This window comes from Ursus arctos, unplaced genomic scaffold (genome assembly GCF_023065955.2).
Source record: "Ursus arctos isolate Adak ecotype North America unplaced genomic scaffold, UrsArc2.0 scaffold_3, whole genome shotgun sequence".
Lineage (NCBI taxonomy): Eukaryota > Metazoa > Chordata > Mammalia > Carnivora > Ursidae > Ursus > Ursus arctos.
In genome coordinates, this window is record NW_026622985.1 from 55,127,570 (window position 1) to 55,154,523 (window position 26,954).

The window sequence follows — 26,954 nt, forward strand, 5'->3', positions numbered from 1 at the left end:
GCTCCCTCGCTCGCCCGGCGCGGGTGATTTATGAACACCGGGAAAATTGAACAAAGCCGCGCGCCGGTCCTGTGGTATCTCTGCAGCCTTCCCCAGTGTGAATCAGAACATTACCAACTGTCTGCGCATCCGTCCCACTTCATCACTAAAGCCAGGATGTGACCGCAGAAAACCCAGCCCCAACTCACGTTTCCCCGGACACGGCGCGCTCCCCGGACTTGCGGAAACCCTGAAGAAAAAGCCCCAAGACCCAGCGTGGGCCCGCCAGCTCCGGTCCTCCCCGCCGAAGGGCTCTCTTCAGCCCTCCTGAAGGAGTTAAAAGCCTTTGGAGATAAATCTGGGGGGGTGTGTTTTTTAAAAATCAAATAGGAAGTTGGGGTCTCACTTCTGAGAGATTCATTCCTAGTGAGGCCCTGACGACTCCGATCCATTCCTGACGGTCCGCATTAATTATTTAATGAGTCACGTGACCTCAAAAGATTACAATTTCAATATCTCCCTCGAACTGGCGCTACACCTTTATCTGCAGCAACTACGGTCCTTGTTTGGCTCTTTTAGTTCCCAGGCCTCCGGAAGCAGACACCCTTGCTCCTTGCTGGACTCTGGGGCCAGCGACTGCCATGAAAATCCCAGGGCCAGCATAGTAGAATTAGTCATTCTGGAAATATAAGCATTATGGACAGTGGGGTGCCCACCCATCTCCCAGACACCCTGGCATCTATGCCCTCCTGAGCCCAGAGGAGAGCCCACTTGTCTCAGCACCTTGGCTAAGGTGCTTTGGTTGCATAATCTCCTGGGGCGATTTGAGGGCGCATCAGGCAAGAACGCAGCCTCCTTCTCTGGCTACAGCACACGTGTGGCCACCCAAGTCAAGTGTAAGCCCAGATGCCCACGTCCATTCCAGGCAGAATAGGCTTCCGCAGAGGAAAGATGGCTGTGCACTTACCCCTCTCCAAGGTGAGACCAAGGCTCTATCCAACCTATACATTCACTAACATGAACATGGGGGGACTATTAGCTGCCTTAGTTTCCTCAAGGGTAAACTGAGAAGACTGAGCCAAAATGGCCTCCACATCTCTTTCACCTCAGACATTCTTTCAAACAGGGATCTCTTTTAGCCCCAGAAATCAAGTCCGGAGAGAGGGGAGGTGGCCTGAGGGGGTAAGGGGAGTTACTCCATGAGTTTGGGGCCTTGGGAAGAAGAGACGCCAGAATTCCAAGACAGAAGTTTCAGACTAGAATGTTTCCTAACAGCCCCAGCAGCCTCCCTGATGCTATCAAGAAGTTAGAACCCACATTCTTTCCTCCTCCTATTTTTCCCAGCCCGCAGTCTTTTGAGAGAGGAAGCAGAGTTATTCTTGGGCCCATGGTGTACAATCTAGAGAAGGAGCAACAGGAACAGCCCTTGGGAAGGGTGAGCCTGTGTTCTTCAATACATGACCCAGGCTAGGGATGCAGACCAAGGGAGTGCAAAGAACAGCCCACTGATTTCATAGAAACCCCACCCATTCAGATGGGAAGCCCCAGGTTTCTGTTTGCTACATTCATTCTTTGGGGTCTTTCTTTCTTTTCATTCTAAAGAGTTCTTGATCGGTTTCTATGCTGAAACTGCCGGAGGGAAGGCAGTGAGAAGAGCCGCACAGTTTGGATGCTTAGGCGAGCAGGGAGACAGAGCAGAGATGGTGATCCCCACCCCATGGGGAGAAAGCTGAGAGGTGGGGGGAATGTGGGCACCCTAGGATAGCTGGGTATAGAGTCAGAGATGCTGTGCAGAGGGCCCACTCCCCATATATCTAGGTAATCTTCCCATGAGCTCCATCCTGGGTATTAAGTACTCTACTATGCCTGTCACAGTTGAATTCCTGCTGTAATAAAACACCGGGTATATCGTAGATTTCAGCAAAACTAGGAAAGAGAGCCTGCAAAGTGCCATTTTTCTTCAAGGGGGAGAGTGTTAAGTACTTAATTCAAACTGTGACCATTAAAGTGTCTCCTATCCGATTTAGGTTGATTTCAGATGTTGACAAAACTTTTATCTCCAGAGTCATGCACAGCTTGGCTCTGTGACTAAAGCAAAGGAGTATGTGCTAGAGGGAAGGAGGGAAAAAGAGAAAAAGAAGAGGAGAGCATGTGTAAGGGTCATTTTGGTTGGAGAATTATAGAGCTTACACAAAATACTGTCTTTAAAGGTCAAGGGTTTGAGGGGCCACTAGGGTTCGCTTTAAAAAAAAAAAAAACAATTAATGAGATAGAAAATTTGTCCTCTGGGTGAACTCTTATGGTTGCCCTAGCAAAGGGAAGACAATGCATTATTTTAAAGCCCAAAGGGGGATTTTCTAAGCTGTAATACCAAGCTCCCTTAAAAAGCAAATCTAAAACAGGCAAAACACTGTAAAGAAATGACACAATTGTTTGGGTCATTTTGGATAATTTTGGCTTTGCAAAACTTACCGATACCTTAATAATCAAGACAGTTTGGACAAAAATGCCATTTTGTCCTGGTATATTAGAAAAACAATCTTTCAATTTTTTCTCTTCCTTTCCTGGATAGACTATAAGAGTAAGCTAAAGAAAGTTATCCCTTTTATCCCCATACAACTGTCTCCAGTATGAAGCTAATGAATGCCCCTATACCCCTCCTTCCCTACAAAGGAGAAATATAAGAATTTACCTTAAATGATGATAATCTGCCATTTGAGGTTTTGCAGCTCGACACTCAATTTCCACCAAGAGTCTAGGCATTTTTTGAGCAGACAGCCAAGATGCTGCGTCTTTGCCCGAGACCATATTATTTGCAAGAAGATCCCTCGCTTCTCCACAGACTTTTCCCAGAGAATGCCTTTCAGAATTGCTGTTGAATTACAAAGAAGTATTTATTGTATGAGGTGATTAATGATTCCTGGGAAAATTGCTATTTTCAGCGTGATTTAATTTCGTTTTACAAGTGCGTGTTGTGGGGGGAGGGTTAATAAGTTTCAGCAGCAGTTGCAGTGACTCCAGAACGCCCTGGCACCCGTGCACACAGGATAGAAGGCGCTTCATGCCAGTTTTGGCCTGACTTGGGAAGATGTGTATTTGTTTGCCCCTGAATTTTCTTGGGGTGAGGTGGAGGCCCCTCAGAGACTGGTGTCCACCACTCTCCTCCTAGATACGGGTCTGTTCATAGGTAGGGAACTGATCACCCTTGCCTGTATCACACACAGGGCAGCAGCGGCAAAAGGAGGAACAGCACTGACCGCTGGCTAAGGGTTTGCCACTGATGGGAAAATGTGCTTAAAATTCCTCTGCTATAGCAAAGGTAGGTGAGTGCCCCCTCCCATCTCTGCTAAAATTACAGCATGAATTAAACACTGCAGCCATTCATAGCCAGGTGACAGTTATATTCTGGGGCTGCTGTGTGTTGGTTTTCTGCATCGCGCTGCAGAATCCTCCCTTCAGTGACAACCGGGTCTAAATCCTCTTTACTGATTTGTAAATCAGTAAATAAATACTAGAGTTACAGAGATTGAGCTGTGGGATTTGATTTCCAACCTTTGAATCTAGATCTTTAGGTTGGGCAGAAAGATCCAGGAGCATTTGAGGAAAGTGACCCTAGCTCAGAGTTTGGCTTTTTTCCAGCACTGAATACTCCGAGGTCTACCTTGCTTGGGGTACATTTTGGGAGTGTCATTCTGCTTTTTCTTTCCTCAGAGAGACTTTGGAGGGTTTACCGGGAAAATTCAGTTTATTTTGAAAGCTCTTGCTTCTGCAAAAAGAGAGAAGGAAAGAAAGACAGGAAGAAAGAGAGAAAGAAAAACAAAAATCCCCAAGCTGTAGTTGGTGAAGAGAACCTTAAAAACAGCCAAGAAACAAGAAGCAATCTCAACTCTCTGCACAAACTATTTTTTTTATCTCCAGGGAAACAGGCAGATTAAGTGTGAAGGTGCAATAAATACCAAAGGGACCACTTCTTTCCAAGTGTGCTCAGAGTTCAGCGTGTAGAACAGCTGCAGAAACCCCTGGGCCCTCAGCATTGCGCGGTTTCACCTTTCATTGCAGGGAAGGACACGTTTCTATGCCTTACAGAGACTTGAAGCCTGAAAGCCTGGCCAAGTTTGGGAAGAAGAGGAGCCCTCTCAGAGCTCAAGAGCCTCCCTGCTCTTTGGAACTTTTCCCACAGTGGGTCAAACTTGACAAGAGTTCAGCTCAAGTTGAACACACTCACACACATTATGTGAGCAGTCAGAAACCAAGCGAACATAACTCGAGCCATCTATAGGATTTTTACATGCAGGGTCAAACATCTCAATCCAGAGAACTTTTTTTTTTTTAAATTAAAAGTAGGAAACACACAAATGTGTCTTAGAACTTTAATGGTTTTTGAAACAGAGTTTATTCTTAGCACATGGCTTTTTTACATAGCCACACCACAATTTGTACAGTTGCACATGGGTCTAAATGCACTCCCCTCTCCCCCGAGATTGTGCCTCAGAATAAGACAACAACAACTCTACAACAATACTTTAAATAAATGCAAGGAAAGGAAACTAACATGTGTCACATCTACCATCAAGGTCTATACATTTTGAGAATTAAATAATCTTGTGAGGTCCACAATGTCTACTCATTTATTCAGTTCAATACAAGCTTGTATGAGCTGCCTTAATGTGGAAGGGGGAGGTAGGGAAGGTGGGAAAAGGGTCTGTTTTCTTCTGTTTGCCACAAATATACATGTATATGTCCCCAGTCAGCATGGGCTGTCCAGCTGACTTTAGCCATCTCAAAAGTATTTGTTGCCAAGTGGTCCTTCTCAGGTACCCAAACCTGGCTGCCTTATTCAGGCCAGCAGGTTGTTCCATCAGCCAGCATCCTGGCTATTGTCCTCTCTTAGGTGTCAACCAGCACCCATTCTTACCAGGATAATGTCTTCTTTTTTATTATCCTTTTCACCAAGTTGGGTTTTGTTTTGGGGTCTGTTATGGTCCAGACAGGTAGGGGTATGGGGAAAAGGGGAGAAGAGGGGGAAAAGCAGGTGAGGGAATGAAACTGGTCTAGATCTCTAGAAGATTATATGGAGGAAGGAATGGGTGTGGAGGCACCCTGGTGGGGGTGGGGATGCAGGTGCGGGCTCTGGGTTTGTGCTTTCCCTGGCGGGCCTGCTGAGGCCGAAGCCGAGTTGGAGGATCGCATCTTAGTGTTGGGCAATTTGTGATCTTTCTTCCACTTCATCCTCCGGTTCTGAAACCAGATCTTGACCTGGCGCTCGGACAAGCAGAGCGTGTGGGCGATCTCGATGCGGCGCCGCCGGGTCAGGTAGCGGTTAAAGTGGAACTCCTTCTCCAGCTCCAAGACCTGCTGTCGGGTGTATGCGGTTCGAGAGCGCTTGGGCTCCCCTCCGTTATAACTGGGGTTGACTGAACGCCCACAACCCCGAAGGAGAAGGCCAAGGAGGAGGGAGTGGAAGAGAGGGAAAGGAGGAGGAGAGAGAAGGTGGGGTGGGGAAGAGCAATTGGACATCATCATTATATAATAACCTGACACCAAGTTCACGCAAGATACATAAAACGGCAAAGAAAATGTTTCACAGGCTATTGACAACGGGAAACACCCGAGAGCCATAAAGAATGGTGCTGGGCATTGGGGCTGAAGAAAAGCTTCAAAGACACATGGCCTGAAGCCTCTGCCAGGGCAATTAAATTTATGGGGGCTATAATTACTGCCCTAACAGTTTGGCGTCTCGTAAATCTCTCGATAAAGGGACCCCGGGTACAAAAGGGTTCTCACGTTAGGATCAGGCGGCTGGCTGGCGCGCACACACCCACATCCCACTGTAGCTCGGGCCAGATGGGGGCTCCCCTCCAGAGGCCCCCTTCCCCTCAGCCTCTTCTTCTGACCCTCGCCCCGACCCCCGAAGCCCGGCCCGGCCCCAGCCCACCCTCCCGCGCCTCCCCAGCGGCGCCACGTACCGGCGCTGACATGGATCTTCTTCATCCAGGGGTACACCACAGGCTCTTTGCCCTTCAGGCCCGGCGGGCTCTTGTCGGCCAGGAGCAGCGGGCACGCGGGGGCGCTGCCCCCTGCCGGGACGCCCGGGGTGGCTGGAGCCGCCTCGCAACGCCGCGGGGGTGCTGGGGGTGCCGCGCGATGCTGCGGGGGAGGCGGCGGCTGGGGCTGCCGCCCGGGCTGCAAGACGTGGCTCGCGTGCAGGCCGTGCGCAGGACCCTTGGCTCGCGCCGGGGGCTGCTCGGGCTGTGGCTGCCGCCCCGGGCTGGCGCCACCGCGGTAGCCATAGGGGTAGGCGGCGTCGGCGGCACCATGCGCGGGGTAGAGCGCGGCCGCAGGGTAGGAGGGCTCGCGGGCGGCCCGTGGCGCGTAGTAGGAGGCGGGGGTCTCGCGGCTGTTGCCCGCGTGGGGGAGCTGGGGCTGCTGCGCCGGCAGGTGCTGGGCCGCGGGCGCTGGGGGCTGCTGGTAGCTGGGGCCCCCGCCTGGGCCGCCGTCTCCGCCGCCCGGGCCGCTGTGCTGCGCGTACTCCTCAAAGGGAGGGAACTTGGGCTCGATGTAGTTGGAGTTTATCAAAAACGAGCTCATGGTCATTAATTTGTGAAGTGCAAAAATACTAATTTTTCTCGCGTTGTCGTTTTTCTGGGCTCGCCGAGGCCCCTCCCCCTCCTGCCTCGCTTCCCATCCCCCCCTTTCCTCTGCTCCCTTCCCCTCCCCCGCTGTCAAGCGCCCACCCCTCCCCCTCCCCCTCCCGCCGCCGCCAACGCCACCAAAGTTCGCGCCGCTCCTCCCCCCGCCCCCCCCCCGCTCTCGCGCGCGCTCGTCTCGGTCCCGCGCGCGCCCCCGCCCAGTACCCACCACGTGACCAGCCCCCGCCAATGGGCGCGCCGCGCGCGCGGACCCGGATCAGGAAGCGCGCGGGCGGGTGATGGATGCCGCTGTCCGGCCTCCGGCGGTGGGAGGGAGCTGGGGCTTTGGTCCCCCCAACCCCCCAACTTTGAGTCCTGCTGGGAATTCGGGGCCCGCCAGTGCTTCTGGTCCTCTTGGACGCCCAGGCCGGGCCCTTTTCGTGCCGGCCTCGGGGCAGCCGGGTGACAGCAGCCCAGCGCTGACCTCGGGCCCAGCCTAGCCTGGTCAGATGTCGTCTTCCAGGGTTCGAGGCCGGCGGGGGGAGGGAATGGCGTGAGACTTTGGAGGTATCCCGCTTTTAATCCTGGCCCCGGAATAAAACGAATAACGCCAACAGGCCCATTTTTTCCACCAGCTGATCCTCTTCCCCACTTCGTGCTCCAGAGATTCCCTGCTTTGAGAAGCCCGGGAGGAGCCGCGAAGGGTGGGTGGGTGAATAGCTGAGAGAAATCGGCCCGAGGATGTAAAGCAAGGCCATTCCAGTATAACCGGATGGGCCGTTTTCATTTTTTCTTCCTTTTAGAGACAGAATCTATTTGATTTTTTCCTAAGAAAAATCAAAACCTTTCTAATAGCATCTCATTTGATGGAGGTGTCGATGTGAGAGTTAAACATGCTTGCATTTACTAGGTGCGACTGTGAGAGAAAAGGTAGCCCAAAGGTGGGGATAGGTAGCAGCGACGCCCCCACAAAATCGAACTTTGAAACCAACAACTTCCTATTTCAGAACAAACCCCAAACAAAAACAAGCCAAGGACGGAATAGGCACTGTGCCCAGTGTGATCACGGACGGGTCTTTCCCCGCTAAGAATTCTATATTTTGTCTTTTGGATGCTGCTTTCTCAGGCTGTATTTGAGGCTAAAGTTATATTTACAGGATAGTCTATAATTTCTGAATTGCTGAAAATTAGCATATTAACGATATCAGTAGCTCTGGAAAGGGGAGAGAGGACTGTTGCCTGCCATTTGGTAATTGAAATTTGATGGGTAAACTAATTACGCCATTATTAACAAATAAATTACGTATTAATTCCACCTAATGTTGATCTTGAAGTAAATACTGATGCCTTACTAGTAGTGTGTACTTTCCCTTTCATTTTCTGAGTAACAGACACACCTGGATCCTCTACTTTTCAGCCTAGATAAAAGCAGTGCAAACTAGCACAGTCACTATGCTAAAAATACTTTCATATTGGCATGCAAATCAAGGATTTTTCAGCTGGTGCACCTTAGTTGATTTTTCAAAGAGCAGTATAAACAGCCTTCTCACCACTGAGTCTGGACTGCAGACAAGGAAAGTTATAGCCTAAGCCTGGAGACACTTCAAAAGGAATGTCAATTCTATCTTCATTTATATCGCTTACTCATATGAGTTACTAAATGCTGGACTATATCCATTTGATGGATAGTCATTTAATGCTTAGCCACATAAAGCCTATTATATGGGACTAATCTTTAAACTAATTTAGGAAAAGAGGTTAAAAAAGGGATCATGTTAGCTTTCCAACTGGAATCACCCTGAAGTGGTACAAAGAGGTTTCCCACATTGGATGTGTGTGTCTGAAGAGTGCTGTCCACCGACACGGGGCACCCTGAAATTTTTTTAAATGAAATCTGAGCCACAGACAGAAATCAACGCTGAGTGTAATCTTTAGACCTCCTCTCTATAGTTGGGGGGAAATCAAGCCTGTGATACAGCTACCTAAACCAGTATTTCTCTACAGCAAGAAAAAATAATATATACATATTTTATATACTATTTTATATGAACAATATATACGTACATAGTGTAATTTACAAAACGTGGCATTCTAAGCTTCAGGGGGAGAAAAAAAACATGACAAGGAAATTTTGCCCTCCTCATGTCATCAGCCTTGAGTACTAGGGTCTTAACTACATCTGTTTAATATTATTTACAGACACTAAAACACAAAATTCATGTTGTTTAGCCTCAGAACCTTCTACCGAGTTTCTATTTTAAAGTATTAACGAGGCACAGGCACTGTTTTGTATATGGTTAACCTAAACGAGTTAACTGTGCCTGTGTTTCATGTGGTTCTATTACTTTAGGAAGATGGGCTTACACAGAATCCCCCAAGGCCTGTAACTTGTCTTTGTGGTTCCTATCATAAACACAAACGGAGCCAGGACCACCAAGTGTTATCTCACACACCGACATTTTGACATTTTACTGCAAGATTTATGGCTGTAATAAACAATCTCAGTACCTTTTCTGATCCTTCCACAATCTCTCTTTGCAAGCCATCGCATCATTCCATTGAATCAAATAATCTTTAGAAAAACGCTTAAAAAAAACCCAAAACCTCTTGCCTTTACATAAGATCCAACACACCAAAGTAAAGCCAGGAAGAGACTAACTCAATTAATAAATAAACTGAAGTTTACCAGCAGCATCTCGCCCGAGAAAAGATGGGATGCTCTGAAATCGAGCAGAGAGGGAGCGTGCTAATCTTCGCACACCAACTGGCTCCAGTCCCTAGCAGGGTGGAAGCGTTATCCTTTTCTTGGGAAACTGGTGAGCGCATTTGTTCATTTCCACGTGCAGAGATAACATATATCCCCAACAAAAGCTTTCTTAAAATCCCATTAAGTGAAATAACTTTTCATCACGTCCTCGAATCCCAGATGGAAAAGGAGAGCGAAGGAGTCTAAGGGAGAGGGAGGGCGAGAGGGAGGCAGTGTTCGCAGCCTCGTTTGAATCTGATTTGAATCATTTTGAATATATTTGGAACAGCCTTCCCTCTTGAATGCAACCCTGTCCCAAGTTTCAAAGTGACCGAACAGTGACACCGTGCGCATTTTGTTTCTTATTAATCTTACACATTGACAGTCTTTGTTAAATCACAAGGCGCGCCCTTCACTAGCCGACATTTTCATATTTGTTAGACGCGCTGACCTGAAGTTCACCTCGGCCTTGGACTTTGCGCTTCTAAAAGGTCTATACAGTGTCTTTTAGAGAGCAGGGTGCTTTGCCCAGGTCACTCCTTCTCAGGGAAAACCAAGGGGAAAAGCAAAGGAAATGTAAACGTTATGGAATGTATTGACTGTATTTGTCCTTTGTTCTTTAGAGCGAGAGTTCTCCAGACTGTTCTCTGTCTGAAGCAAGTCTCTGGAGCGCACACGGGAATAGCTGAATTTCAAAATGCCTGACAGTGGCATTTGAGGACTTCCCCCATACCTACACTAGGCATATGATTTTAGAGAAGCAATACTTTATCAGCCATTCGACCAAGAGGCAGTTTCCTTGTAGTAGTTTATAAGAGTGAACACAATCCACGCGTAAGGATTGAAATGTGTATCCGGATTAAACCTGAATTTTAACCTGAATTGTGTGAGGGGCCTAAAGATAAAAATCCTCCAAATAAAAAAGTAGGTACTCTAAAAGCAGTAACTTCTGCAGGTACTTTTTTTTTTTTTTAAGTTTAAAACTGGCTCAGGGGTGTCTATGCTTATTGAAGTTGACATGTTTCTAAGGTATGGCACGCTTTTAACCAATAATACAATAACAAGGTTTTCTTGAAGAGACACATAATTGTCTTGGTGAGTAATAGAAGGGGGTTCAGTTTTCTTCATTTCGCTAGCCCAGATGTGGTGAAGTGTTCATTGCTATAACAGCAATCACCACAGTTGTTTCCTTTCTTCTATTTTCATCTGGCACACCCCCATTTGGCTTCAAGCTCTTGGCCAGAGTGAAAACTTTACACATTGCACAGTGGAAGCAATCTGATTACTTCCATGAAGGCGGTGCTTAGGAAATATTTACTTTACCACTAAACGTACCTGGCACCAGCAAATCCAATCAACCAGAATATACTGGGATGATCTTAAATATCCCTGCAAGAGTTCACATTCTGAGTAGTTGAATTAACTCATCTCTAAAGTTAAAAAGGAGAATGTAGAAAAAAATTCATTTTTTCTCTTCTGTTTTCCTACTCTGATTACTTGAAGATCAATACATAGAAAAGGACAATATGTCCCCCACCCAGAAAACAGATTCTAATGGCACCAACATTTACAGCTAATATAGGTGCATGAAAAATAAAATATTGTTTAGTTCTCCAGTTGCAACTCACACATGAGGCATGGTTCCAGTTGGCTTCCTTAATACACTATTTCCTTTCTTTTCTGCTCTCCCACCCTTCCTCCTGAGCTTGCTTTCCCTCTCCTTAGCTTTTATTCCAAATGTATTTTTAAAGAGTATTTTCTGGAGAAGAGAAGTCCCTCACGGTGGTCTTAACGGAAATGGCCTGGCATTTGTGGATTCCATTTTCCTGTTCAAATGGCATATTCTTTTCAGTTTAGTTACCCACTTACAGATTGTAGCATTTCTTGTATATTCGGTGTAGGGTTAACAACAAACATAATGAAAAATTTCCAACAGCAGGAACATTTTCATGGTACCAATAAGCATTTTCTCCCTGGTGGAGGGTGGAAGGATCCTGCCCTTTCGGGAGCATTTCCACTTCCTTCCTTCCCTTCCCAGCTCTGAGAACTCTTTGCATTTAGTGGGTGGAGGTTTCAGAAAAAGCATTCTGTGTTTGAAAATTGCAGAGAATACATTTTGCAAGAAGTGCCAGTGCCTGCCCTTGTTCTCACACACTTGAGGGATCATTATATGTCTGAAAAAGAAACTGTCCAATCAAAATAACAATTTTCAAATAAAGGAAGTGTCCTGCCCGGTTCTCTTGCCCTTGAAAATATGATGAAACCTTGAAAACTTGCTACGTTACTTCTTAAAGGCCCATTGATGAGTTTTGAGCTTTTTAATTTTGTGACAAACCCACAAACAGATTCCTGGTTCTCCAGCATCTAAGGTGTTGGTGTTTCAGTAATCTATGCCTATTTACCTGGTGCTATTCCCTCAGAATGGGAGCGATAATTCAAGATGAAATACAGCATGTATTACTCTTGAAAAGAGGAATTTTCTATCCTTTCCTCCGTAATTGAGGTCATTCAACCACTAGGGTTCACCTGGAGTCCATACCATGATACACGCGTCACTCCGAGCCATTTTATCTTTTGTGCTGATAGTCAAGATCGCAGCTCTAACATTGACATCAAACTCTGTCTGGGCAGATGACTAAGAGTGCTGCACAACATAAACTTTTGACCCTCAACTTTTTGACCCGCAGTTGCAACGCACTAGCCACAAAGATACACAAAGCTGTGCCTCTTCTTTCAGGGGGAAGGGGCCCCCCCAGGATCGCAGGGACACCCTGCTTCTGCCACTGCCTTTTGGATTAAGAGGGTGAATTGGATATTTCAGGGCGTTTGTGACTGTATTTCCTGTTAAATCAGCCTCCTACCTCTTTTTGTCAGCGCTTAAATAGGAGGGAGATTATTTTCAAAATCACTCATCATCACATTTACAGGGAAAATTTGGAATGGGAGGGTGGAACCTCAAAAAAAGTGAAAGAAAAAAAGAAGACAGGGAGAAAGCAGGCAGTGGGAGTTGGAGATATTTTTTTTTTCTTTATTTAAAAATAAAGATGCAGCCCTAATTGTTGGGAGAGCTGGCCCAGGCAGGCGAGTTGACTGTGAACTTGTACTAAAGCGTGCTCTGCTGGCGATTCCTAGGGTGTGCAGATTTATCTTCTCTGCATTTACTTAACCCGGCAGTGAACTGCACGGGCGTCATTTGTTAGGCGATGACAGACTTCACCTCCAGCAAGGGCTGCTTCACAAAATCGCGATAATTACCCAATAACCTTCATAACAAATATTATTATTGAAAAGACCGGTTTATGGGGAGGGGACCTGGTGGGAGAAGGACAGCATTCTTTGTGAAAAACACCAAACAAAACAGACCTAGGCAGATCTTCCAGTTCTGGGGTTTAGAATGGCCAGGACTGTGGTTCCCCTTTCCTATGTGGGTGGGAACCTAGGCTGACCCCCTCAGCCTTGTTTGGAAGCCCCGTTTATAGTTTTGTCATTGACTAGAAAGAAATTCTGCCTTAGAAGCCAAAGGGATGGAGTCCACAACATTCTGCACTCTCCATGGTGGGCAAACCTCAGACAGACTCAGAGCTAAGGCAGGGGAGAGGCTTCGAAGGGCATCTTTTAAGCTAAAAGGATTGTTTTCTTCTTTAATAGCCCATCTTTCAGATGTAATTTGCTCTCCCCTCACTAATTGTTTGGATATAATACTCTTCACATCTCAACAAATGAACACGACTCTATTTCTGGTAGAAAATTCTGTCTTGCTCTCCCAGAGCCGCCAACAATAAAGCAGGGGAAAGAGCTGGGGAAAAGGAATCTCGGCATAATGTTGTGAAATTAGACCATGGAAACCCTAACAAACCCCTAAGTAAGTGTGACCAGAAGCTTCCTATTATATTTATAGTTCAGGAAATATTGTCTCTTCAGCTTGTAGAAACAAACGAGGCCCTGCACATACTGGACACCTTCTCCTTTTACAAGATGAGGAGCACAGAGACTTCTGCCACCGGCTGAAGCTGGATGTCTTCATAAAGCCCTTAATGACAGAGATTTTTTTCTAAGTAAGTTCCTCTGCAAAACAACACCAAAGAATGCACAAGAAGAAATAACTTATCTACAAAATGAGCAGATAACCAGCCATCCTCTTTACTATGCTTCCTATGAAAATAGGAAGAAAAAAATTTCTCCAATAACACTCACATAGGTTTGACTGGATGCTGTATTTTTAAGAAGTCATTTAACTCCTTGTGAGTTAATCTGCTCTCTTAGGAACTCTGAACTTTTATGAAGATTACAACAGACAGAAATAAGCAAGCTGACAATATATATAGCCTGTGTGTGTGTGTGTGTGTGTGTGTGTGTGTGTGTGTTTTAATTCATGGGAAAGATTCTCTACATTGGGTAAAGCTGGATATCGGTCCAACAGCCTTTCTGCCCATTCCCACACCCAGGGTGGGATGTGGCCACGGAGGTGGTGTGGACGCTTCCTCCGGGCAAGTTACTCAAATGAACCTGCCAGAACTATCGCTCTTTTTTTCTGCTACTAATTTTAGTCACCAAGAAATCACTCAAGCAAGATCACCAAATGAGTAACTAAAATAAAACCTTAACCCAATATTTTTCAGTAAAGAACTCAAAAGTCAGAGCAGCAAAACAAAGACTCCAGAATTCTCACAGACACGCAAAATGACAAAAGAGAACCCAAATAGAGTTTATAATCTGGCTCCCACTAAGATGCGGACACTCTTCCTGAGTGCTGAAATATCAGTACTTTAATAGGTCATGCAGGATGACTTCAGGGCTCTGCCTTGCCACTATTTCAGAGATGTGGGACTTGTGGGAGGGTTTTGATTTTTCAAAACACTTTCCAGGTTTGTTTTTTGGACCTCTGACTTTGGGGACAACTGTTGGACTTATGCTGAGTTTAAGTGGCCTCTGCACAATAAAGTTTGTTGAAATTCCAAAACTATATCTTAATTTTTTTTCATTTTAAACACTTAGTAAGTATCTTTACCAATTAGCACTTGCAGCAAACTATCCAGCTCCTAAGGAGAAAGGCATTTGGAGACAGAAGGTCCTATTTTTTTTTAATTTTATTTCAGAGCTGGAGAATTTGGTTTAATTCTTCAGAGGGAGTGGGGGAAATCTGCTAGGTCCCTTGTGGGTACCCATTCAGAGAAAGACCCCTGGACAGGCCACAGCATCCCCAGTCACTTTGCCACTGAAGAATGTGAGGGTTTGGGGCCAGAGGGGGTGGTGGCTGAGGCCAAGTTGGAATTGTAGCCTGGAAAAATTTATTTCACCTCACTTCACTGTTGGAGCAATATTGGGAACTGTTTTGGAAATCATAGATTATGTAAATTTCCTGGGATCAAACAGAAAGAGCAGCTAACAAAAGAAAGGCGGAAATCTCCTACTGACAAACGACCAGTTTCTTCCCTAAACTATCCTTTATGACGTGTCAGGAAAAACAACCTAATGGCTCTGGGGACTTTTAAGTTGGGCATTGAAGACACCTCGACTTCCCCCAAAACTTTAGGGCACAGTTTGGAAGACAGAATTTGTCTGTATGTTGAGGAGGAGTAAATTTCTCTAATCTTTAGTGTTACCTAGGGGGATCCCTAAGTTGCCTTTTGAGCGTCCTGCGCCTGCGGGTCTTAATTCTACAAAGGAGGAGAGGAAAAGGGAAGAAGAGAGAGAGAAGAAAGGGAAGGCGGAAGAAAAGAAAGCGCTTTAACTCCTTTCATTTAGCCTGGGGATTCAAAGACTAAAGTTAAATCCGGCCATAAAGTTTATTGCTTCAGACTCACAGGCGGGTGAGAACAGTCCCACCGAAATAAAAAGAACGTGCAGGCCAGCAAGGTTCAGGGCCTGGTCCCGGGTGCGGGGGGAGGGCGTGCTGAGCCCTCCCCCCAGGTGGGGACCCGCAGTCCCCACAGTGCCCGGCTGGGCCTGGCAACCCAGGGGCCCAGCCTGGAGGTGCGGCCCGCGCCTCGCCGGCCTCTGCCACCCTCCGGCTCTCTCACGAGCCAGCCTGAAACTCGGCCCCGAAGGCAGCCGCCTCAATTCAGGGCTGCCAAATGACCCCGGCCCGCGAAGACATATTGCCACAGCCCCGTAAGGAATCCCGCCAGAGTCCGCCTCGGCCCTGCCCGGGCCTTTCTTTCAAACTGCAAGCACTCCCCAGCGCAGCGCGGCCCTCGGCGCCCGCGGCCGGCGCCCCACTGTCTCCCAGCCCCCACCCTAGGGCTCCGCTACCCCCCGACGAGCCAGCCCCGCCAGCCCCGGAATGGGGGGCGGCCTTGCCAAGTCTCGGCACACAGGCCCGTTCGCACACAAAAATCATCTTTTGCACGCCGGCTAGAGCAGCGGAAGTCATTAACATTCGCGGTGGTGCAGCAATTAAAGTTAGGCCTGGGGACGCGGCGGCCACAGGCGCTTTTCACCGGGGTGCCTCCGCAGAGCGGGCTCCTGGCGCTGCTCCTGTGGGCAGAGGACAAGTTGGCTCTGCCCTTTTGAATTCAGAGGCAACCTCAGAGTTACTGAACCAGAGAGAGAGAGAGAGAGAGATCGAGGAAGAAAGTTTTCAGAGTACAAATAAACTTGAAAGCGCTCAGGAGGCGAGCTTACCTTAAGTCGGAGGGAGCCATTTTTCAGAGAGTTTTGAGAACTTGTGGTTTGGACACTTCTGGACCTAAAATTGACAATTTGAATGACCAGGCGGCACACGTAGCCTGCAAAAGAGTCAAATGGAGTCCAGCGTCAGTGAGATTATATGTTATGTGGTATATAATGTTGGATGTCAACTCCCCAAAACCATAAAACTTACTTTAATGGCCCCACGTGACGTTTTATAGCCAGTGAGCCGATCTGTCTGTGCTATGGATGATTTTACGATCTAATTCATAGACAAAACCCTATTCATTTGGCACCCAAATGTCATATAGCCGGAACTGGGGCTTATAAAGTTTACTGTTTTATAACTTTTAAAAGGAAAGACGGCATCAGTGTAAGCAGTCGGTAAATGTGCAAATCTCTAGTTGCGCTTTAGCCGCTCTGAGGAGTTTCCCAATCGAGCTAGGACGGGGTAAGTACCTTCCATTTGTAGCAAATTAATTGTAGCAAAAGAAGCCAACTGGGCTCAGGGTGAGGAATGGGAAGGGGTGCCTGGGTGGGTTAGGGGCAGAGGGGTTGGGAGCCACAACCTGGCACAGCAGCCTCTTCAGCAAGTGGAGGCCTAGGATGACCTCAGGAGGGAGGCAGCATCTGTGTGGGCCCTGAGGACTGCTAACAAAGCCCTGTGCTCTTGCTCCTTTCTCTCTCTTCCTCTTTTCTTGTACCCAGCAAGTTAACTTGGTTTCCTCAGAGATGGGCAGGTTGGACTCAGGCTCTGGAACCACCTACAGCTTTCCCACCTTCTGCCCTGAACTCTGATGGGTCAGAGTGAGGGAGGTCGCGGGTCAGGGTGTTGGTCTGAGGTCCCCTTGCACAGGCAGGCTGCTCAGGTAACCTCAGACTCACTGCCTTCCAGCACTGGACAGACAGAAGAGCAGAAAGAGCCGCTCGCTCTTTGGGCACAAACCAGACCAAGAGAACTTACAATAGAAAGTTTATTTTTTGTTTCCAGTCAGTATTTTTTCCTTAAAAACAAATACAAAAAAAAAAAAAAAAAGCTGATCACAGTTTGCTTAAACAGCCAGACTCGGACAATATTTGTAACTTTGTTCACAAAAACATACATCACTGAAGCTGCGCTTATGAGAGCCACTTCCAGAGTTCGTGCAAAGGGTCCTACAAAGGCACGCAGGGACACACCGCTCGGAGTCACAGTTTTCGTCACAGAGTCACTAGTCACTACACGTCAAACAAGTTAAGTTGTGTCTCATCAAGTCACCTCTACGACAGCATTAATTACACAAGGAATATAGGTAGTTTGAATAAAAATATCTTTAACAGCTTGAAGCTATTGAGACAGGAACACTTCCACTCACATGCACAGTTAAACAACTGGAGTGCAACACACAACATTGGCACTAAACGAGGTTGAAGGGGGACTTTTTTGTGTGTTTTTTTTCTCTTTTTTGTTATAGTTACTTCAAGTAACACAGCTTGCTTCATATAAATAAGTTAAAACATCTATTTTTTTTTTCAAGACAAAGCCATTCAGGACAAAGAGATGAACAGAAAGCAGATCTACTTATACAGGCGCTATAATGGCAATAAACAGGCTCATGATTAAAAGATGAATTAGGGCAACGAGAACAGGGCTTCTTCACAGAAGGAACACAAGGGAGTTTCAGAAAGTCACCTTAGTACTGACACTACGCGGGATCCGCTAATACTGCTCAGTACTTTAAACGCTCAAATACTCAGGGGCGGAAGGCCCCTCCCGCCGCCGCCATGCTCATGCTTTTCAGCTTATTATCTTTTTTCCACTTCATTCTCCGGTTTTGGAACCAGATTTTAATTTGTCTCTCGGAGAGGCAAAGAGCATGTGCTATTTCAATCCTTCTTCGGCGGGTCAGGTAGCGGTTGAAGTGGAACTCCTTCTCCAGCTCTAGGGTCTGGTAGCGCGTGTAGGCCGTCCGGGCCCTTTTGCCTTCCGGGCCGCCTATGTTGTCTGCAACAGAAAAGTCAGCCATTTAGCCACCAACTCCTCAGCCCCTGGTTACCCAAGTCCAGCTAGGGTCCTGCGCAGGGTACAGGGGAGAAAAGCTCAACAAGTCCTCTCTCCTCGCCTGCCCACCCCTCCCGAATTTCCTTCCCTCTTCCTTTCTAGAGAGAAAACAATACAATTTGGACTCTGGGAACAATCGGCCCATCTGAGGCAGGAGCCGCGTCCCGGAGGATCGCCCGGCTTTCCTTCACCCCTCTCCTGCCCTCTGGCCCTGCCCCTGGCAGTCCCGAGGCGGGGCACAGCCCTCCCAGGCAGCCCACCTCTCAGAAACCCACGGAAGCAAGGCCCTTTCCTGAGCGCCCAAGTGGCCTCCAGGTCACCCTCCCTTAAAGTTCCAGCCCGCGAGCCGCCTTCTGTTCCAGCCTGCACGCTTGGGGCGCCTGCTTTCTTTTTCTTCCCTTTCCTGCTGTCCCTTCTGCTCCCAAACTTCAGAATCCCGCCGGCTCTCGCCTCGATTATTCCCCCCCAAGCCCCTTTTCGGGGACTCTAATTAGTAACGCTGTTTCCCCAGCGTAGCCCTCCTCATAAATTATCCGCCCTGACAAGCCCGATTCACAGCCCCTACTGCCATCCTCTACCTCTCTGCGCCCTGCTCGGCTGGCCTGACCCGGGAGCGCGTTCCGAGGCGCTGGGGTTCGATATGGGATTTTTCCTTTTCCCCCGGTTTCGACATCTAAACTTGCCTGGCCAGCGGCCCTTCTCCTCCCCCTTCCCCATTTGCGAGCGTTGGGCACTGCAGAGAACAGAAGGTGAAAGGAGGAAGGCAGGGGAAGGAGAAGGGCGAGGAGAGACTCCACAGGGCTGGGAGAGGCGAGACCAGGAGAGAGATGGGGAGAGAGGGCGGTAAAGAAGAGAAGGGGGACCGAGAGCCGCGCCCCCGCGGCCGCGTGGATTTAGAAAAAGGCTGGCTTTACCATGACTTATGTGCAGCTTGCGCATCCAGGGGTAGATCTGGGGTTGGGCGGGCGGCGCCGGGCTCGGCTCGCTCTGCGCGCTCGCCTGCTCGCTGCTGGCGGGGGCGTCCTCCTCGGCTCCGGACGCCGTGCCAACCCCCTCTCTGCTGCTGATGTGGGTGCTGCCGGCGTTGGCCGAGGCGCCGCTGGAGTTGCCCAGGGAGTTTTTCCCGCCGTGGTGGCTGTCGCTGCCGGGCGAGGGGGCCACGGCGGAGCAGGGCAGCGGGTCGGGCGGAGGCGAGTGCGTGGACGTGGCCGGCTGGCTGTACCTGGGCTCGGCAGGCGCCGCGCTGGCGCCGGCCGCGTAGCTGCGGGCGCGCTCCCCGGAGCCAAAGTGGCCGGAGCCTGAGCGGCCGACGCTGAGATCCATGCCATTGTAGCCGTAGCCGTACCTGCCGGAGTGCATGCTCGCCGAGTCCCTGAATTGCTCGCTCACGGAACTATGATCTCCATAATTATGCAACTGGTAGTCCGGGCCATTTGGATAGCGACCGCAAAATGAGTTTACAAAATAAGAGCTCATTTGTTTTTTGATATGTGTGCTTGATTTGTGGCTCGCGGTCGTTTGTGCGTCTATAGCACCCTTGCACAATTTATGATGAATTATGGAAATGACTGGGACATGTACTTGGTTCCCTCCTACGTAGGCACCCAAATATGGGGTACGACTTCGAATCACGTGCTTTTGTTGTCCAGTCGTAAATCCTGCCTGATGACCTCTAGAGGTAAACTCGTGCACTAATGGGGGAGTTGGGTGGAGGCGAGAGGGGTGGCGCGCGCGCCCCAGGCGCGTGCCCGCCACCCGCCGCCGCCGTTCAGTCGGACTCGAGCGCCACCCGCTGGAGGCAGGGAGCATCGCTCCGCTTCCGACCCAGGGCTGCAAGGGCCGGGGTCGAATTGAGGTTACAGCCCATTATGGCAAAATTATTGCATTTCCCTCGCAGTTCCATTAGGATGTACCAATTGTGAGGCCGTCAGCTGCCGATCGCGCGCCCGGCGAGGATGCAGAGGACTGGGGGGAGATGGTGACTTGGATTTTATTTACAACAACTTTATTTCCCCGCTGTGCAGCCCCTCTTATTTTTGTGTCGAGGTTGGGGTCGGTTCTGCCCGTCGTGCCGGCAGCTCTGAAATTTGAAAATACAGATATCACCTTCGGGGAAGGGGGGAGGCCATTTAGCCAATTGGAGAAATAAATCCTGCCCGCAGCAGCAGCTACAATTACGGCTCTGTTTTTCTGTGAGTGCATGAGGGACAGTGTCCCTGCCGCTCTTAAATGACAGGCGTCTATTAAAGATAGCTTTTGTGTAGTGTTTCTCCGAGGCGAGGTCAAATTCCATACACTTTTATAACCGGAGTCGATTTTTCTTTCGTGTAAATATGGTTTTCGTGTCATTAGTTTGCTATTTGATTTGCTTTAAGTATCCAATCTGGAGAATCTTCACCACCAGGTCCCTTTCCTCGAGGCAGCCGGGCCCCAAGTCGGAGGGTTCTCCGTGAACCCAGAGAGTGGGCCCAGACTCCCTGCAGCCACAGAAGCTGCTTGGAGGCTGGGGATCCCTGGGCCGAATTATTAGGGTCTTGCTCAGACCTCCAGAAGTAAAATGAGGGTGCTAATGGAAGCATTTCGTGGCAGTGCCTAGTATCTTCGTAGTTATTTTCCTGGGTCCTGAAGGACGAAAGTAAATCACAAATATAGCCGAAAGGCATGGGGGGTATTTCCCGCTGGAGGCTGAGCGTCGCAGGCACCCCTGGCACATTTGGAAACCAGGACTCTTGCCGTTTCCATGGCCCTGAGCCCCCTCTTTAGGTCCTGAAAGCTACTCTGGTAGCAGCGCAGGCACTATCGGAGGCGGGGATTCGGGATCCGGGATCCGGAGCTGGAGCCTTCGGAAGCCCAGTCTCTCCGGGGGCTGTAAAGTTCCACCCGCGCCCAGGTTGGGTCGGCTCGGCTGAGGCTGCTTCTCTTCCACAGACGGTTGCGCGCGGGGCCGAGAGACTAGGCTGTCTCAGGGCCCCCTTTGTTCCTCACGCTTCTTCCTGTCCAGGAGCGGCCTGGGATGCCACTGCAGTGCTGGGGCCCCAGCCTTTAGGCCCCCTATTCCCAGTGGCTTGAGTCGATTTGGTGGTGACCTCCGGGACTTGGTGGCGAGGGACCGAGGCGGAAACGCCCAGACACCGAAAGGGGCTCGGCCCAGGTTCTTTCCTCTCCAGCAACCCCGCGTCCCGAGCTCAGGGGCACGCAAAGGCGCTAGCACAAGATCCGGGGACGAATTCGGGGCGCGCCCTGGGATCCGGAGCCTGCTAGGGCAGCCTTAGAGAGCGGGACTGTGTGTGCAGTGCGCCCCGCTCCACCGCTGGGATTGGCTGTGTGTAGGATTTTTTTTTTTTTTGTAAGAAATAAATGCTCAGGCATTTGCAAAGCTCTGGCTCCCCTGAAGCTGCAGAAGCCCCCCGGATGGGAGCAGGCGGGGGAGAAAAGTTGGGGAGCAGGCGAAGGCAAGGGGGCAAAGCCGAGGGAGGTTGCGGCGCTGGCCTGGTCCCTGCCCAGGCGTCTACTCGCCCGCCTTTGCCTCAGCGTCCTCCCCGCTGGGCTGCGTGGAATTGATGAGTTTATTTTCCTTTTTCCACTTCATGCGGCGGTTCTGGAACCAGATTTTGATCTGGCGCTCGGTGAGGCAGAGCGCGTTAGCGATCTCGATGCGGCGCCGCCGCGTCAGGTAGCGGTTGAAGTGGAACTCCTTCTCCAGCTCCAGCGTCTGGTAGCGCGTGTAGGTCTGGCGGCCTCGGCGCCCGTGACTCCCATACACAGCACCTGCGGGCAGAAACGGCCGGGCGCCGGTGAGCCAGCATCCCGGCAGCCGAACCAGTCAGCCCCGCGCCCCTGGCCTCTAAACTGGAAACCACCCGCCTCCACTCCAGCCTTTTTCGCTATGTCTAAGGCCAAAAGCCGGCAGGATGGGAGAAGATTATTTCATACCAAGCGAGATGTTTTCCACCTAAAACAATTCGGAGTGAGAAGTTATAGTTTTTGAAAAATCTGCCCTGTAAGAAAACCATTGCAAGCAAAAGAATAGAAAGAGCATTCTTAATTCAGGGTACCTGAGTCGTGTTTTTGTGGGAGTGTAGGGTATGTGTCTGGAAGTGATGGGTGTGGAACCCTGTGAGTAGGGTGGACACTTGGAATTCACACACAGATCTCTGTGAAGGTGTTACTGTGGCCAGACATGTCAGGGCTTAATATGTTTGGTTTTTTGGTTTTTTTTTTTGGAAGAAAAATGGTCAGCCCCCTCAAATCTTTGCAAACTCCCCCAAATTGTATGGCCCTTCTGAGAAATGCAGAGCTCCCTTGAAAAAACAAGTGGATCTTAAAGCAAAACACTGTCAGTTTAAAAATCTGCATTAGGTTCTGCTCTGCTAAAAAGGATTCTCTGTCGAATTTTTGGAAACCAGAGGCAAAGGGATGGAGCTATGGGCCATCTGGGGTTTCTGGAAATATAGGACTGTGATGGGCTATCTGTTCTGGTGCCAAAAGAGCCCATGGGTGGGGGGCTCCCCCCAAGCTGGATGTGTGAGACTCAGGCAGGGCCTCAAAAGGAGGCAGAAGTTGGCTAAGAGTGAGCAGTTGAGTGGAAGGGGGAGGAGGGGAGGGAGGAGAAAGAGAAAAAATCCTGAGGCTGGGGATGTGGCCCTCCAAGGCTTTAGGGAGACACTAGAAGAGGCCAAGTGAGAGCCTCTATCTATATGGGTTTCTGAAAGGCAGAAAGGAGATGGGTTGGGGAGTGAAGGGGAGTTATCAGTGATGGGTGCAGAAGGCCATCCCTGCTTGGGGATCTGAGCAGGGTGTTACCAGAGTGAAGTGTGGGCAGGCACTCCTCCCATCCAGCCTAGCTTTTTGTTCAGGTTGCCCCTGTCACAGAGTCTCACATAGAGTGGCAGTGACCCCTCTGGATCCCCTAAGGTGTCACCTTACATGGATGCTAGTGCTCCACCTTCACTTTGCCACAGCTTGATTGCCTCACTGGGAATGGGTTGGGTGGTGGTTGTTGTTTGTAAAATCTCTTTAGAAAGCCGAAAAACTTTGTTCATTCTTTCCTCCTTTCTATTTCCTCTTTCTACTTTCTCTGTCTCCTCCTTCCTTCCTCCTTTCCCTGCCCCTCTCCCCCTCTCCCTCCACTCTCTTGGGGGGGCTGCAGGGAAATGCCTTACCCGCGCAGGAGTTCATCCGCTGCATCCAGGGGTAAACAGGGCTCGTGTACTTCCGGTCGGTGCCTTCGTCATGGAGGGCTTTGCCCGGCACGCTGCTGCTGTCGGGTTTGTACTGCTGCTCGGGAGAAAAGTGCAGGTAGTCCCCGGGGCCCCTCTGCTTGCCACTGCCCGAGGGCGAGGCGCCACTGAGGTCCTTATCAGAATAGAAACACGAGGCCCCGTACTCGTAGGACGCCCGGTTGCAGGCCAGGACCGAGTTGGACTGTTGGTAGAAACAAGGTGAGGTGTACGTCTTGTCCGGGAGGCTCGACGCCCCGTACGAGGCCGGGAAGGGCCTCAGCGCGTCATAGCCGGCCGGGTAGAGGGGCAGCTGGCCCAAGAAGGAGTCCTGGCCGCTGGGCAGGCTCCCGGGGAAAGTGGGATTCACAAAATAGGAACTCATTTGCGCGCCCCTCTGCAGGACTGTGATTTGTTGTGTATTAGTACATCTGGCTATAACTATTAGTAGTCATCGAACTGGTTTGTTTCTGGATGGCCGAACGCCAAAAGCGACAGCAGCAAATCGCACCAGCTGACGCGGCGGCGGCCAATGGGAGCGAGCGCTGGAGCCCGCTCCCCGGGGACCGCGGCGACCGAGGCAGCAAAGTTACAAACAGCCCCCAGCCCGCCCGCCCGCCGCCCGCCCGGCAGATTAATGGGCGCGCACAGCCAGCCGGCCCGGCTCTCTTCCCGAACGCCAGCGGCGGGCACCGCCCGGGTAGGGGCGTGCGAATCAGGCCGGGGTAGGGGCACTGGAGTCCGGGCCGCCGCAAAGGCCCCGCCAGGCCCGCTCCTTCCTCCTCCCTTTCTTGCCTGGTCGGATTTTGCTGGTTTTTCTTTCCAAACAGGAAACCTGACAACCCCGCGCCCGGAGGGGCGGTGACAACGAAGGCTTTGCTCCCCGTCGGCCTGCCCTCCGGGCAGGGCCCTGAGTTTGCCCCTCCCTCCGCACTCCCCTAAGGGTGGGTGCGGGTTCCAGAGCTGGAGAAGGGGGTCTGAGAAACCAGGCCTTCGAGTCCTGCTCCGCACTCCTGCACCTTAGGAATCAGGAATCGGTGCATCCCTTCCAGCTCTCCTTCCCTACACCCACCAAGGGCCTGGGCCTCCCTGCCGCCGGGTGCGGAAGGCTCACCTCAAGCTGACCAGGATGCGGCCAAACGTCTTCCCCCGCCGGCCCCATCCTCCCACATACAACACGTCTCCTTTGAGTGCCGCCGGGCTCCCCTCCAAAGGCCAGCGACTGCGTGGCCTCAAAGCACCCCACAAGCTGTGCGTCCCCGTCCCACCTTTGAACCCAGGAACTGGGAGGCCAGAAAGCACTGGTTTCAACAAGAACGGGACCTACAGAGGAGTGGCCTTGAGACTGAGCTCCGAAGCCTGCCGTGGGACCTGCTCCCCTCGCCGAGCACTTGGGACTCGCCCTCCCGACACCCGGACTGCTCAGAGCTGAGACAGATCCAGATGTGGAATCTCTGTCCTCATTCCCGAGGCACAGCGACTCAAAGTCCCTGCCCAGCCAGGCATAAAGGGCAGCTGGGATGTCCCAAGGCTGTGAGATCATTGATGTGCTTGGTTTGCTGGGCGCCCCATAGCCCTCACTGTCCAGGGGTGTACCCTCTTCCATGCCTTTCCTGGGACTGTTGGGGGCCTGCCGCCTGCAGTCTCCAATAATGGGAATAGCTGCCTCCACGGCTCCAGGAACCGTCTGCATTGCTTTTTACCGTGGTCCCAGGCCTGTCCTTCCCCAGGCAGGATGTGAAAAGCATATCCTGGGTTGCTTTCCCTTGCTTGATAGGTGTGCCTTCGAGATAGTTGACTTTTACAGAACATGGATCAATCTCATTTTGTAAAATGTGATATCTTTCCAATGGCATTTTTACAACTGTATTTGTTGGGCTTGTAAAAACCTTGAATTAGCTTTAAAATCTTCAATTCTGTGGAGGCTGAAGAAAGACTATTTATACAATTTGGTTGATTTTCCAGAGGATGTTTGTAAGATCTGTAAAACTCTGAAGAATGCAGGCTCATGGGGTTCAGGACTTGGGCGGGGGGTGGGGGGTGGCGATGCCCTCCTAGGAATCTGCCAGCGACTTCCTTAATCTCTTCCTTGCTTTTTTTATTTTTCCCCCTGCCCTCACTTCCCTCAAAGGGAGAAAACTGGGAAAGGACTGGGCTGCGGGTGGCCTCCACAGAACCTAGCGAGCACCCTTGAAAGTGGCTTCTGCCCACCCGATGGGGGCTGCACCCAGAAGCCTTCTGCCTGTGCCCCAACTAATCCAAGCTGGGAAAGTTTCTCCTTTGCATATATAAAGAAGGACCTGGCAGGAGAGGATAGAATGTAATATTTCCCTCAAATTTCCTCAGAGAATGGACACGATAGGTGAAAATGAAAACTCAAGTTAAAAATTCTAAAGGGAACTATTTTTTAAAAGCTATGTCCAAAGAAAACCATGTTTGAGTTATTGTTTCTTAAACAAGAGCATCAGATGACAGTGATTTCAAACAAATTATTGTGTAAGACAAAAATAACTGTTGGGAGATGTTGATAATGTTAACATTTATAATTTCTGTGTCATACCTCCAGGTCTCATACAGTATTGGGACTGATGGCAATTTACTCCATATACTACTATTGTTATTATTTGTTATGGTTTGACTTAGATTCTTAATTTAACAATTACCCCCAGACAATGACAGAATTTAATTTCTCAGCTAAGAGCCAAAAAACAAACAAACAAACAAACAAACCCAAAAACATTGTATTTCTAGCTTCTATAGGCACTGAGATAGAAAAAAAAAATAAATTGAAATCTCTATGTGTTAGCCAAGGCTGGTACATCTTATGTTGGCAATGGCCCAATTTATTTCTCCAACCAGCATTAGGCATATATATATATATATATATATATATATATATGGAGAGAGAGAGAGAGAAACAGAGCGAGAGAGACACACCACACTCAGGCAAGAATAGGAGCCCCAGACGCTGGAGGGAGCCTCTCCTGGGATAGTGAGAATGGCTACCAGGACTCTCTCTTCTAGGTCAAAGCCACAGAGAAAGTCCACTTACCTTTCAGCTGTTCTTCAAAGGGGACTGGATGGCGAGCGGGGCCCCACAGTCCGCCCTTTCCCTGGGCTGCCCACTCGACCTCCGCCAGCCCGGAGGGCGGCCTGCCGGTGTGTGGGGGGGACCTTGAGGGCCCCCCGGGGCCGCCTGCATCTGTAGCCCAGGCCAGAGCCCACAGCATACAGGTGCGGCCTCTGCCTGTCACAGGCCCTCGCCTGACGCCAAAGCCCGCCTTCCTTGCCATAGTCAATCCTCCTCAGGGCCAGCCAGGCCTGCAGGCCTCGGGACCAAGAGTGGCCTCTCCGATTTCAAAATCCCGCAGCGGGCGCCTTCCCCGCACCAGCGTGCGCCCCAGGGGCGCCTTGGGACGCGCAGTTTGGACAGAAGCAGCCATGACGTGCCAGGCCGCCTGTGCAACCAGTCTCCATGGCGCTGGGGGTGGGGGGAGGACCCGAGGCTAGTCGGGCGTCCAGCTCTTGTCAGGGGTTGCCGAGGCGGGGGAGGTTCCCGACAGGCCCTGAGAGGCCGCCCCTCTGGTCCTCCCTTGCCCCCCTCTCCTCGGCCTGCTTGGGAATCTCTGAGGGGCCCGCGCAGCAGTCGCGCCAGGCTGCACGACGCGGGGCTGCGGCTGGCGTCGGTCCCGGCGACGGCCACAGCGTGG

General features: G+C 50.3%; 4 protein-coding genes across 4 annotated transcripts in view; all 4 read right to left on the reverse strand.

Moving 5' to 3' along the window:
• The window catches only part of HOXA3 (homeobox A3), a 32,868-nt gene extending 16,806 nt beyond the window's left edge, over positions 1-16,062 (reverse strand). Inside the window, exon 1 of the mRNA XM_057304346.1 lies at positions 15,979-16,062. The gene's annotated coding sequence lies outside the window, so the exon portion shown is untranslated. The remainder of the gene's footprint in view (positions 1-15,978) is intronic.
• Positions 2,862-6,656, reverse strand: HOXA4 (homeobox A4). The gene is made up of 2 exons (XM_026508254.4): positions 5,946-6,656; positions 2,862-5,393 (listed from the first exon to the last, which is right to left on the reverse strand). Exons 1-2 carry the CDS (start codon positions 6,571-6,573, stop codon positions 5,047-5,049), a joined length of 975 nt encoding a protein of 324 aa, XP_026364039.1. The 5' UTR covers positions 6,574-6,656; the 3' UTR covers positions 2,862-5,046.
• An 879-nt stretch (positions 16,063-16,941) lies between the features above and the next one.
• HOXA5 (homeobox A5) lies at positions 16,942-19,834 on the reverse strand. Its single transcript, XM_026508247.4, has 2 exons — positions 18,940-19,834; positions 16,942-17,968 (listed from the first exon to the last, which is right to left on the reverse strand). Exons 1-2 carry the CDS (start codon positions 19,832-19,834, stop codon positions 17,718-17,720), a joined length of 1,146 nt encoding a protein of 381 aa, XP_026364032.1. The 3' UTR covers positions 16,942-17,717.
• Positions 19,835-21,520: 1,686 nt separating this feature from the next.
• On the reverse strand, positions 21,521-26,076 carry HOXA6 (homeobox A6). The gene is made up of 2 exons (XM_026508253.4): positions 23,188-26,076; positions 21,521-21,793 (listed from the first exon to the last, which is right to left on the reverse strand). The coding sequence occupies exons 1-2, from the start codon at positions 23,627-23,629 to the stop codon at positions 21,534-21,536; spliced, it is 702 nt and encodes a 233-aa protein (XP_026364038.1). The 5' UTR covers positions 23,630-26,076; the 3' UTR covers positions 21,521-21,533.
• Positions 26,077-26,954: the final 878 nt, after the last annotated feature.

Excerpts from the sequence above, each read along its gene's own strand:
- HOXA4 (XM_026508254.4), bottom strand. The coding sequence starts at position 6,573 with ATGACCATGAGCTCGTTTTTGATAAACTCCAACTACATCGAGCCCAAG. Across the intron at positions 5,394-5,945 it reads GAAGATCCATGTCAGCGCCG|TCAACCCCAGTTATAACGGA; the intron begins GTACGTGGCGCC and ends GTGGGCGTTCAG.
- HOXA5 (XM_026508247.4), bottom strand. The coding sequence starts at position 19,834 with ATGCTCCCTGCCTCCAGCGGGTGGCGCTCGAGTCCGACTGAACGGCGG. Across the intron at positions 17,969-18,939 it reads CAAGCTGCACATAAGTCATG|ACAACATAGGCGGCCCGGAA; the intron begins GTAAAGCCAGCC and ends TTTCTGTTGCAG.
- HOXA6 (XM_026508253.4), bottom strand. The coding sequence starts at position 23,629 with ATGAGTTCCTATTTTGTGAATCCCACTTTCCCCGGGAGCCTGCCCAGC. Across the intron at positions 21,794-23,187 it reads GCGGATGAACTCCTGCGCGG|GTGCTGTGTATGGGAGTCAC; the intron begins GTAAGGCATTTC and ends TTCTGCCCGCAG.